This window comes from Mixophyes fleayi, chromosome 4 (assembly GCF_038048845.1).
Source record: "Mixophyes fleayi isolate aMixFle1 chromosome 4, aMixFle1.hap1, whole genome shotgun sequence".
NCBI classification, from domain to species: domain Eukaryota; kingdom Metazoa; phylum Chordata; class Amphibia; order Anura; family Limnodynastidae; genus Mixophyes; species Mixophyes fleayi.
This window is the reverse complement of record NC_134405.1, coordinates 248,895,626-248,908,414: the sequence shown is the minus strand read 5'-3', so window position 1 is coordinate 248,908,414 and position 12,789 is coordinate 248,895,626. Positions and strand designations below refer to the sequence as shown.

General features: G+C 38.3%; 1 protein-coding gene across 2 annotated transcripts in view; it reads right to left on the bottom strand.

The window, feature by feature from the left end:
• Positions 1-12,789, bottom strand: part of SH3PXD2B (SH3 and PX domains 2B) — a 146,796-nt gene that overhangs the window by 97,087 nt on the left and 36,920 nt on the right. For both annotated transcript variants that reach the window (XM_075209626.1, XM_075209627.1), the window contains exon 2: positions 8,139-8,219. In XM_075209626.1, the coding sequence (XP_075065727.1) occupies positions 8,139-8,219 (81 nt within the window). The remainder of the gene's footprint in view (positions 1-8,138; positions 8,220-12,789) is intronic.

Here is a 12,789-nt window from a genome sequence, read left to right as displayed (position 1 = left end):
TGCAGCCCCAAACTTGCAAGGAACCTCCACCATGCTTCTCTGTTGCCTGCAGACACTCATCATTCGGCTCAGGACTATAAAAAAAGAAACTGGGACCTATGTACACCCATCTACATTCAGAAGACTGACCAAAAGTGGTCTTCATGGAAGAACTGCAGCCAAAATGCCAACCTTCGACGTGGAAACAAGGCCAAGGGACTCAACTATGCACGAAAACATAGGAACTGTGGTGCAGAAAAATGGCAGCAGGTGCTCTGGACTGATGAGTCAAAATTTGAAATATTTGGCTGCAACAGAAGAGAGTTTGTCAGCTGAAAGGCTGAAGAGCGGTACAATAATGAGTGTCTGCAGGCAATAGTGAAGCATGGTGGAGGTTCCTACACACTACATGGCCAAGCATATGTGGGCATCTCTTCTAATTAACATGTTTGGCCATTTCAGCCACACACATTGCTAACAGATGCATAAAATCAATCATACCACACAGCCATGTAATCTCCATAGTCAAACATTAGCAGTAGAATGGGTTGTACTACCATATTCCAAAATTTAGTGGAAAGCCTTCCCTGACGAGTGGAGGTTGTTATAGCAGCAAAGGGATAATCAAACCCATATTCATGTCATTGGTTTTGAAATGAGATGTTCAATAAGTACATATGGATGTAATGTTTGGATGTGCAGATACTTTTAGCCATATAGTACACACACAATTATGCGAGACATTTGCAGACATGCATGCAACATAAGAGATGCAAGAAATGTATCTATACATTATCTATATGTAACATTCAATATTTGTAAAGAATAAATAATATGGCTACACAAATGGAAATGGCTGTGGGATTCCTTCGTTTTAAAAGGAGGACCTTTGGAGATAAAATATAACAAGTCGATACTAGATAATAAAAGATAAAAAGATACACGTTTCAAAAAGCTGTGTGTAGATTTTCACATGCAGCTCTGCAATATGAAGTATTGGAATGTAAATGACAGGGCTACAGATATTGTATAGAATCAGGGTTTTGTGAGATATGTTAAAAACCAAATAGTTTTTTATAGGTCTTGTCAAACAGTCCTGGAGAGGTCTAATTATACCACCATCACAGGTCTAATTATCAAACTAACAATAATTTTACTATAGTGTTCTTTTAGAAATGGTGCAGTATGGAGAGTATATCCGTTATTGAGCCTAATGTTTAGACATCAATAAACAAAACCACAGAGGAGAAATCCCAGCTCAGGAAATTGCTTATCAGAAGAGCTTGTAAAGTTACCAGAACAATAGGGAGTTAATAGAGCAGGGCAAGAAGTGTGGTACAAGTAATAGAACACAGAAAGGAAGTAGACCCTGAGACTCTCTGACCTGTAACTAGTCCCTTCCTAACTGTTTAATCCTTCAGCAGCAAACTGAGGATATAATTAGTATCCAAAGCCCTGTAAAGCTGAGCTAGGCTGCCATTTCGGAAATCTGAATCACCAAGCTCACTTATATATACACTCACATTATTATATGTAATTTGTATTTAATATATCCATTTCCGTACTGCTATTTTAAAATATAGTTATATATAGAATTTTAAAGCCATTAGATTTCTAACATAGTGACAAAGTAAACAATGTCATCAATTGTGAAAACATTTCCTTAGATACGGGACTTATTCCAAAACTTACAGTGGTCACCAAATAACACCACATACTGCTAACTATATATGTTTAACACCCTGTAAAATGTGATATTCATATTAAATACTGACCATAGCTATATTGCTATGCAGTTGACAATCAACTATATTGGTCTATTACAGCAGGCACTAAATACTCAGCATCAATAATAAATATCTGCTTGCTGATCTGCGAGAGCTGATAAAGGATGGCTGGTAGGCAGTAAATAAAAGACAAAGTACTTATGGTGACAGGACAGATGCTGATAACAGGATGACAGTAAGAGCAGCCATTGAGGATAGAACGGAGAGATAATGCGCACATTACCTGGTAATGGATGGCTATTTATCATTCAAACATAAGTTGTCAGCTATTATCACAGCCACATTCTTCCATCTCTGACATCTCTATCTCTAGTGTTTGACAAATAATTCTTATTGATTTTGTACTAAAGTAATTGACACTTTAGGAACCTCACAGCTAGTAGAATTTGGTAACAAGTGTAAGTGGCCAAATTGGATAAACCTGGTGGTTTGGCAGTCAGTCAGTAGGATTGTCTCATGGAGTCAACACAATCATGTTTATCATACACAGATCATAGCCATTGACTTATTAGATTGTTATCGTTTCTGGTGGGAAGAACAATTAGGACTCGATTGCTTTTTGGGTCACTATGGAAGCTCATTAACACACAGCAGTTTTTTGGCAATTTGACCTGAAACAGACAAATGACCAATTGGAACACCCATATTTATGGTCAACTTCAAGACACCCAAAGCGCTAGTATTTGGCAAACTGTACAATGTTTTCTTAGCGACATGTGATCCTTCAATTAACAGTCAGAGTATCTGAATCACAGCAGTGTGGGGAAAGGTGGAGGCTTCAGACACCCAGTAGATTGGGTTCCCGGGCATCACAGCGATGCAAGACACTAGATTTAACGGTAACATTTTATAAACTCAACCTAATACTAAAATTTAAGAATAGGCGGAGTATAGCACATTAACATAAACCATGCACATGGCCCAAAGATAGTTATGACAGCAGAATAAAGTAGGGGACTACTATTAGTAAAGGCTAACAAAAGATCCAACAGAGCTGTGTTACCATCCTGCAGAGCACACCCCGTAGATAAACACTTACATCACCTATATTCCGGATGCTGTGGTTACTAGAGAGGAAAGAGAAATCCAATTATAGTAGAAAACCTGCATTCTGTCTCTGCATGTGTCTCAGTTGATGAAGGCGTTTATGTGACAGCAAGTCTGGAAAGTCCACAGTGTGATGGAACATTTACAGCAAAGTGACTAAGAGCACAGGATGTTGTGGGGTCAGACCACAGAGGATTGATATAGAGGTAGTTTAAGGCCATAAATTGCATGTGGACAAAGAAGACAACCAGTCTCTCTCTACTGTATGTGAAATCAGGTTGGCAGTGTAGTGTGTCTGCTAAATTAACAACGGTTACTTTATACAATGAAGATAAGTAAAACATCTATTCAAATTATAGTTTATTTAAAGAAAATTGGTTTTAAACTTTGAAGTTTATCTAAAAAGAAGACAAAAAGAGACAAATGACAATTTGTTCATATTTTGCTGCCTGTCCTTTTAAATGAGTTTGAAAGAACGTTCATACACCAAAACGGTCTATAAAAAAGTTTAGTAACATTAACAGTAGTACCTATAAGAAAGCATGAGACTCCGTAAAATGACTACAAGTTTTATCTAGAACATTAAATATTACATGTCCTATGTAATATTTTACATTTAAGAGTTTATTTATAAACATTGATTCAATGTACAATTAAAAATAGTTCTTAAGACATTTTGGGACTGGTTCAACTTCGAACGCAAATGGACCATTTGTGTGCCGTATCGTGTGTGAAATTTCTCTGCAGCAGAACAGGACTAAAGCCAGTGAACGCAATTACGCGCAATTCAAGTCTGCACGCAAATGACAATGCCAACTACCTACGAACAGGGGTGGAACTAATGTTGACAATGTACAGTAAGAGTGTGCCGGAGGACGAGCATCTGCAAATTTGTCTGATTCAAGTTCACAGCATCTCTTAAGTATGTGTTTTTGAGCCGTATTACTTGCACCAGCTACAGGGAGGTGTAAGTGCCGACTGATGACTATTATCTGCAAGTAAAAAATAAAATAAAAAACTATAAAAATGCATTTTATGTACAGTATACATTACAATCCGGATTTATGTATTCCATGTAAATAAATGTAAGATCCATGTAAAAATATATATATATTTTTTTTTAAACAAATATTTTTATTATTGCTTATAGTATTAAGAGTTGTAAATTCATTTTATGAAAAATTGTATACTTTAATATTGCAAATAGAACACAGTGCAGTATACGCATGTGCATGTCTGTCTGTGAATGGCAGGTAACAAGTTATGTGCAATTTGTTTTAAACACAAGTTGCATTCACATTGTGTTCGAAGATTAATTAGGCCCTCTGTCACTCAAATCAGAAAATGCGGAAGAAAGGAATGGAGATACATTCCCTTCTAGACCCTGTTTAATGTTCATCTTCAGTAAAACTGTAACTCCTGTAACTACCTTCATCTGGAGGTCTCTTTCTACAACCAAACACTCACTTGGTAGTTGCAGCCTCCACACAGGGCAATGCAAACCTCAACTGCGGCACACTACTTCGGTTTTCTCCCATGAAGCTCAGCAGTTCAGGAATTCTATTTCTAACAGTGACACTATAGGTCCATTAGTTTTGCAACACTGCCCTTTCACTTGCTAAGCAAAGCCATTTCACTTCTCAAACATCTACCCAGTCTTCCAACTACTGCCACTTTGCCAATGTTAACTCTCTTCTCGACCCATCTGCACCACCTCCCACTTCTTCCCTTACAGCCTATGACTTTGCCACCTACTTCAAAGGCAAAACCAACCATACACGGCACATCCGCCACATCCTGGATCACCAATCCAGCTGCAGTTCATTTTCCCCAGTAACAGAGGATGAAGTCTTTGCGCTCATCGCATCCTCTCACACACAGAGTACTGATACTTATTTTATTAGTCATAGTTACCTAACCAGTGATTCCAGCTGGGACTGCACAGTCAGCATGATGTGAATCTGGATCCCATCTGCTTAAAAGCAGAAGCTACACTGCCACATCCTCTTTTCCATGGGGCTCCCCTGTTTACAAATGATCTATTAATGCTTAAGCAAGACGTTATAAGGCCTCACCCATAATCTCCTAGGCTATATTTCAGCAGGTGTCGCAATGGATTTTCTGTCAATGCTGAGGTGCGTGTTTCTCCTTTACCAGCATACAGGAGATCATTCACATCAGCTGTGAAAGCAAAAACCAACTTTGGACAGGTCCATGGCCATATCCACTCCTATATGCTTATTAGAACATGTATCATGCATCTATGTTGTGATTTACAGGCCCACTGTAATAAAAGATTCAGACGCAGAAATCCGCCCCATTTAATAAAGAGAGTCCTGGGGGTAAATGTATTATGCAGCAGTTTTTGCAAGTTGCGGATACTTGGCGAATTTGCAGGGTGAAGAAGAGTATTTATAATCTATTTTACATTTCCTTTTATAATGTATAATCAGAATTTTGCCATTCTTGAACCAGAGAAGTTGCTCTCAACAAAACTCTTTTTCCCCCACTAGAAATATAAGTTTGTGAATGCTTCTGTAAGTCTTGAGTATCTGCTCTGATTAACATATGAAAGGTTGTGATCTATTTCCTGTGGAAAGGTAAACTCCGCCCAGAAGAAAGGTTTTTTTTGATACTGTAACAAGCAGAAAGGTTCTTTTTCTGCCCTGCTCCCAAGGTGAGAGGACTTAGCTGATGGAGACTGCAAGCTTAATGAGATGGAGGTCTGTATATATGAGGTGGCCCGGAAGCCAATTTAGAGCTGGTTAGTATGTGAAAATGAATGCTATAATGGAGTTTTGAATGGACTGAATGGAATATAGTTAAAATGTGTAAATGTATGGTATGTGTAAGTGTATATGTGTTTATGGGAGCTTGCGTTAAGTGTATTTGAATGGAATTGTTGTGGTTATACTGTATGTGAGCTGTCTGATTTAAAGGAAAAAGCTTATGATAATGTGTAACTGTTTGATTTGTTAGTTTATTTGAATGGAATGGTCTGATGTCAGATAAAATAGAGTTAGTGAAGTTTTGGTCATGGTACCATTTGTGTTGGTTGCAAAAGTTATTTTGTGTAATATGCCTTGCTGGCCCTCACTATATAGATGCCTTTTGTGTAAAATAAATATTTGTGGCGGACTTACAAGTATTCTACGAGAAGTTTAAGAACTGGGTCTTGTTCATTGGTAGTCAATTAGGCCATTACAAGCACATGTGGCCAACAAGTGCTTGTAACTTGTAGCAAAGCATTTTATGAAGTTGGCCATTTAAATATTGTGAGCTATTTCAGTTCTTGGAAAAGGCTAATGGAAATTCAAATGCTGCATAATGTAAGTGTGTGGTTATAGTTTGTTTAATGCAGTTTAGTGTAAATGTATAGTAAGTGCATGGAAATGGTAGTGCATAGTTTGTTAGATAGAATGGTTGTTTTGGAAAAGTATTTCATGGGAAAGTAAAGAAAATGTGTAGATGGTATACTGTTTGTTATATTACTGAGATTGTGATTTAGATGGAATTGGAAAGCCTGCTATGCTGTTTGTTGAAGAGTGTGGCTGAGATCAGGACTTTGATGCATAGGAAATAATTGGATTTGTAGTTTGCAATGAAAAACTTTGAAATAATGCGTTTTATTGCTGGCGGAATTGAAAAAGTTAATATGGCAGCAAGGTGATCTAGAAGCTACCATACTTTTAAAATGGCTGCCATCTAGCAGCTTCCTTGGAAGAATATATAAAGCTTGACACACACACAGTCTTAGACAACACAACTGCCCTTACACTACACAATAGTTGGTCAAAACACAAACACAATGACTTGTATATCTATAAAACAGGCAACAAATGTAATGTATTGTACGGAAAACCATGCTATAGCACCTATGTTAGAAGAGTAAATGAAATCTGTTGAGTTTGTGTAAAATACTGTTACACTTTTATACTGTTTTATAATATATACATAAGTTTTACAGTTAGAATGTTAATTAATAATACAACACATTTTAAATGAAGCTATATCTTGTGTGTGTTTTTTCTTGAAGAGATAAGCATAAGTTCTTATATGAATATTGGTCCTGTGGATTTAAGGGAAAATAAGAATCATATTTCTTAGGTTGAATCAGAATTACCCTTGCAAGGAGTTGGTTGACGGTAATAGTCATAAATAACGTTATTAAATGGTCATCCAAACATTTGCCAGACTATTAGGGAGATTAAAAACCCAATACCCCTAGAATATATAACCCTTTTACACAGGGCAAATTTAAAACTTGCCTTTAAAGACGTTGCTGTTTTAAATTTGCCCAAAAAGTCACCGAATATCGGCCACTTGCAAAAGCCGCAGCATTAATACATTTACCCCCTAATGTTCCTCATGCTCATAATTCAAGCCATAAATGAGGCTAAACTGAGTGGCAATTTAGGAGAAAACCTTAAATATTTTATTTAATGAAGGAGATATTTACACTTTTACACAGTGCACCTATGTGGAAAGACTTAACACCAAATGCAACATATAGGTTGCATGCATTGAGAGTGGAGGATAGGATACACCTCTAAGTGCCAGAAAAACCATCCAGGTTCAACGTTTATGCGGTGCACTCGGAATGCTCTTCATAAACGAGTTCCATAATATTCAGTATTAGTGCTCTGTGCAACTGTTGGACTCAAAGGCTGTCATTGAAAGGCAAATGCAGTGATGGTGTTGTCATCTATATACATTCATATAAAGCCAAACAGCTTTTGTCAGGAGAATACATTTTTAGTAATCCCATCTATGTGCTACAAATGCATACATTTGCAGATGCATTGTCACATCATACAGTCAGTAAATTACACCTTAATAATCTTTTCCTTTTTTTTTTGATCTGTCACTCTCCCAGGGAGAATTGCATACTCTCTATATAACAAATGATGACTTACTCAAGATTATTCAACTTAAACGGAATGCCAGACCAATAATAGCCATAAAAAATTTGCAATAATTGCAAAGTATAATAATTATAAAACAAGACGTAAGTATTTATTTTTTTTCGAGGGAGGTGGAGCTTGTTTACATTAATGATTAAAGTGGAAAAGTAATGTGATCAGTTTGTTCAATCCCTTCAATGCTCATTCTAACCATCACTTCGATACTTGGTAACCTATGGCTGGTTGTTCGACTTGCTATTATTTGCATAACACTAAAAGTAAAGAATATGCATGTCTCACCTTAATAGAGCAACGACTTGATTAGCTACTGACCATATTTTGCTACTAGCAACTTAACAGTCAATTTTCAGGTTTAGTCAGGATTAATCATTATTAACTCTAGTCCCTGTCCATTTCTCACCTGCAGGTCAAAGAACTTGCTGTATCTTCGGTAGATGACCTCAGTGGTGCCATTTGACCAGGTGATCTTAATAATATACACCTGTATAAAGAGAAGAAAGAAAAAGAACAATCAGTGATCCAACAGAACTAGAGCTACCCCCGCAAACAGTCTCAACTGGCTAAACTGTAGAAAAAGTCTGGCTGCATGTAGCACAATCATATTCAGCCAATCACAAACATGCAGACTTAGGTCAGCAGCCAACAAAGATCTTTCAACCAAATTGCAAAAAAAAAAAATCACATAGATTGAGGATGATATGTCATATGAAAATATATATCTATCTATATATTTCTATAGTATTCATTCTTAAAACAGAACATAGTCATCATCATTTATTTATATAGCGCCACTAATTCCGAGCGCTGTACAGAGAACTCATTCACATCAGTCCCTGCCCCCATTACAGTCTAAAGGGAGAGACTGGGTTCAATTTTGATAGCAGCCAATTAACCTACCAGTATGTTTTTGGAGTGTGGGAAACCGGAACACCCGGAAGAAACCCACGCAAACACAGGGACAACATACAAACTCCGCACAGATAAGGCCATGGTCGGGAATCAAACTCATGACCCCAGTGCTGTGAGGCAGAAGTGCTAACCACTAGGCCACTGTGCTGGTCACCCCTATTGGCTAACAATAACCCACAGAACCAGAGGATGGAGGATTTAATCCCATGTGTTTTACATAGCAGTCACTAGTCTATGATTTGGGGGTAAATGTATTAAGCTCCGGGTTCTTCAACACCCGCGAGTTCGGCGTCTTCGGTGTTGAAATTTAAAGCGGCGCTGCCTTGTAAAGGAAAGTTTCCCTCTACAAGGCATCGACGCTTTAAATTTAAACGCCAAAGACGCCGAACTCGCGGGTGTTGAAGAACCCGGAGCTTAATACATTTACCCCTTGGAATGCTAAAATATAATAAAAGGTCGAAGTGGCTGCAGGCAAATTGGATTAATGGCTCTGCCTTTCTAGATGCATATTTGCTGTCAAACAGTGGCTCTGTTTGAATAGTTGACTGATTAATCAATGTTGGTAAATAACTCTCCCTAAGGTATAAATGCACTTAAATAATATCAGCAAATAGCTTCCTATTGTTTGCTATGTTTTAGTGCCAAATAGCACTTTGAAATAAGTAATGTAGAAAAAAATAAAAAAAATCAGTGTTAAAACAAGCAATTTTTACGTCTTTGCGCAAATATTTCATTATCTGTTTTTGTGAGACAACTATAAAGTAGCTGTGAGCATAGCAATACCTTTTGTTTTAAGATGACTGTAAACAGTACAGTTGCAAACGGAAATGTTTATTCAATATCCACACCCCCCCTCCTTTACATGGACGATAATTCACTTAATCGGGGGCAATGGAGTGGAAATAGATTGGCAGGAAACCAAGAGCAGACATATATCTGCAGGCAGCCAAATGCCTTTACTAACTGTGCAGATCTATCAAGTCTCATTGACTGCATAAAACTAACAGAGTTAATATCAGAATTTAAACTTCTCAATCAGTGATTTTCAGAACCTAAATCTGTATTCTTCATCTTGCATGTACAAAGGTTCAATAATGAATAATTCCAGCCTTAAAAAAGTAATCAAGAAGTAAACTTAAACAATTCAGTGTTTGCAATCGTCTGCATAAAACAATAAAGTAGTTGACCCACTCTATACTAAATAATAGATTTACCATGTAGGATTTAATTTGGAATCACTTCCACTACCCAACTCTCAGAGGTTAGAGAGAACAGTTTCCAGTGCTAAAGATTTGAAGGAGGGAGGCAATTTAAGCATGCAGTGCTGAGATGTGTGCAATGAATCGGAGAACATTTAAATCGGATGATGAACATAGTGGTGATATTGTGTTATACCGGGCACAATAGCCAAATTATCCCAGAGGGGCTATTTGTAGTCCCTTAAGACTTATGTTATCCAACTCAAAAGTATTCTTCAGTCTGTTCTCCTAAAAAAAAAAAAAAAATACTGTTGCAGCATTTTGAATTGGGTTTCAAATATATTACAAAGGACCAACTTTGGATGCAGCCCTGATGTAATTACTAATCAACAATAAATGTTCAAATCTTTGAGAGCTTTTAATTGACCTAATTAGCTGCTGCCTATCATGGATCTTAAGTACTCTACTACATGGTCCAGTCCAGCAATTGCATCAAGTAAATAGTGGGATTCCCAAGCAATGGAAATTGGCTTTTATAAGGAGAGTGGGGCTATAAGTAGACATACCCTATTTTTCAAAATGTAAAAAGAATTTTAGCAACAACTGCTAATCCTTAACCGCACAGCGCAAAAGCGTCAGCGATGGCTATAGGAGCCTTACGTGGGGGACCAGAGTCTATAAAGACTCTGGTTTCCACGCGATTTTGGGTGGTGTCCATATTGCAAGGGACAGGAGAGGATGAGGTACAGAGGTTCCTCTGGCATTTGGGAAAGGGTTGTGCATCAACATTGTGAGGAACAATTTGTAATAGCCCCTGTAGAGGGAGAAAAGGGTGTAATGAACCCTATCAGTTCAAGCCTCATCAGAACAAGAGGGGGTGCGTGGCAGATGCCACAGAAGGCCCAATTTTTGACCCCATTAAAGGAGTTTTCAGACCCATTATTTGGAGCCACCAGAGTGGGTTCACCATAGCTTGGGGGTGCCCTAAAAAAATCGAAAGCAAGTGCCAGTGTCATGAGGGTCAGTGTGGATATGAGGGCAAGAGAATCTCAGAAGTTATAAAGGCCTGTGCAAAGAGACACAGCAGAGGGGATCCTCACCTGCAGGAGTACCCCAGAAACAATGCCAATAAAGCACACACAGGTTGGCACCACAGGGAGAAAGGCAGATCGAGTCTGAAAGCTCCTTCTATCAGGTACCACAAGTAGTAGCCCCCCCCCCCCCTGGAAAGAACTCCATACTGTGAGGTTGATGCAGCGCAGCTAATTGGGAAGTGTGGCTGGTATGGAGGTTGGTGACTGCATGGCAGAGGAGCCCCTGGAGAGTTGGATGGAGGTCCTGAGGATCTGTAATTGTCCATCTGCATGACTGCCACTGTATGAGATGAAGTATTTTGAAGAGCCTGTGTGATACACCTGTAGTCTGTGGAACTACTGCTCCCAGCAGCACTGGTTTGTATGTTGTGAGTTTATAAGTAGGAGTGTGATGAGAGGAGATATAAATAACATCTGCTGAAGAAAATGTGCAGGAGTAGAAGGCGTTTAAATATATACCATTTGTAACCATTAGAATTTCTGAAGGAAAAGGAGTTACGTTTATAGTTTTTTGTGTTCAAATTGAAATGGCCTGGTCCCAGTTTTATTTGCACTGCACTAGAATCTGCCCACATGTGACTGTGTTAAACACACGTGTATCCGGTGATGTCCTCTGCTATTGTTTGCCTGTACCCACCAGCTAGCCGGCGCAACAATTAATGCATGAATTTGCCATCAGGACACTCTTTACACACTGTCCTCAAAAGTCAGGCAACAGGTCACAGGACTTAGAGCTCAAAAACTGAAGAGTTGCAAATTAAGTCCACACAGCATTGCCAGATGACATCATGTAATCAAGCAGTTTTGTTCTACTTAAATCCCATAGCGAGGAGAAGTTTTTCAGCATTATATCATCACTGGCCATCATCCTAAAGAAAACGGCACAGCTCATGTGTCTTTCATTTGCAGGCTTGTAGATGCCCCATGATTTAACCCTTTAAGGCATAGAAGTTGCAGAGTGTTATAATATAGTGAGAAGTATTATCAAAGAACACAGATGCCATTTCCATGAAAAGACTATAGAGTGATATACTTAATTACAAATGTAAAATCGGGTCAGATAATTGCCGGCGCCACTGTGCCTGTCAGTGTTATCACCCAGGCCGATTGTGGTTATCTTTTGCCCACATTTACTAACATGCCTGATAATAGACATATCGATTGTAGTATCATTGTTATATCTGATTAGTCATTTTCAGAGTACACATGCACAACAAAATAGTCTTTCACAAACACTAAAATCTTAAGATACATGGCCAACTCAAGTCCCTAAACTACATTGTAGTGCTACAAGGTCATCTGAGATCTCTAGTGAAGTGCTTAGACATGTAGCTCAGCTGTCTATAAATGCATTCATGTAGTAAACAAAATATGGAAACCGTTACATGTTGTAACCAAGCATCCAACTAAGAGACTAATACTACCTGTTGGCCATATGTTATGGAGTCTACCAATGTTTGGAATTCTGCAAAAGGAAAACATACTCAGGAGTCATTCCAGAATATTCCATAAACGCTTGACTGAGAGGTTCATGACATAAACCCATTGCTGCCCTTTACTGAAGTTTACCTTCAAAGTTTCATGCGGACATCACCTTAGACACCAGTTTGTGAAACTTTAGCAAGTTAAGCAGTCTTGTTAACTTATGCTCCTATCAAACACATCCCAACAATCACCCCTCTTTCAAAGTCACTGAGGTCTCCTCTTATAGCCATGCTAGCCATAATTATAGGCAACCAGTGTAGGCCTCGATTCTTATACATGACCCTTTCCATGTTGGGATCTTATTTGCTTAATTAATGAATGAGCCACATGTGTGGAACCTTTTGCTTTCAATATATTTTGTGTC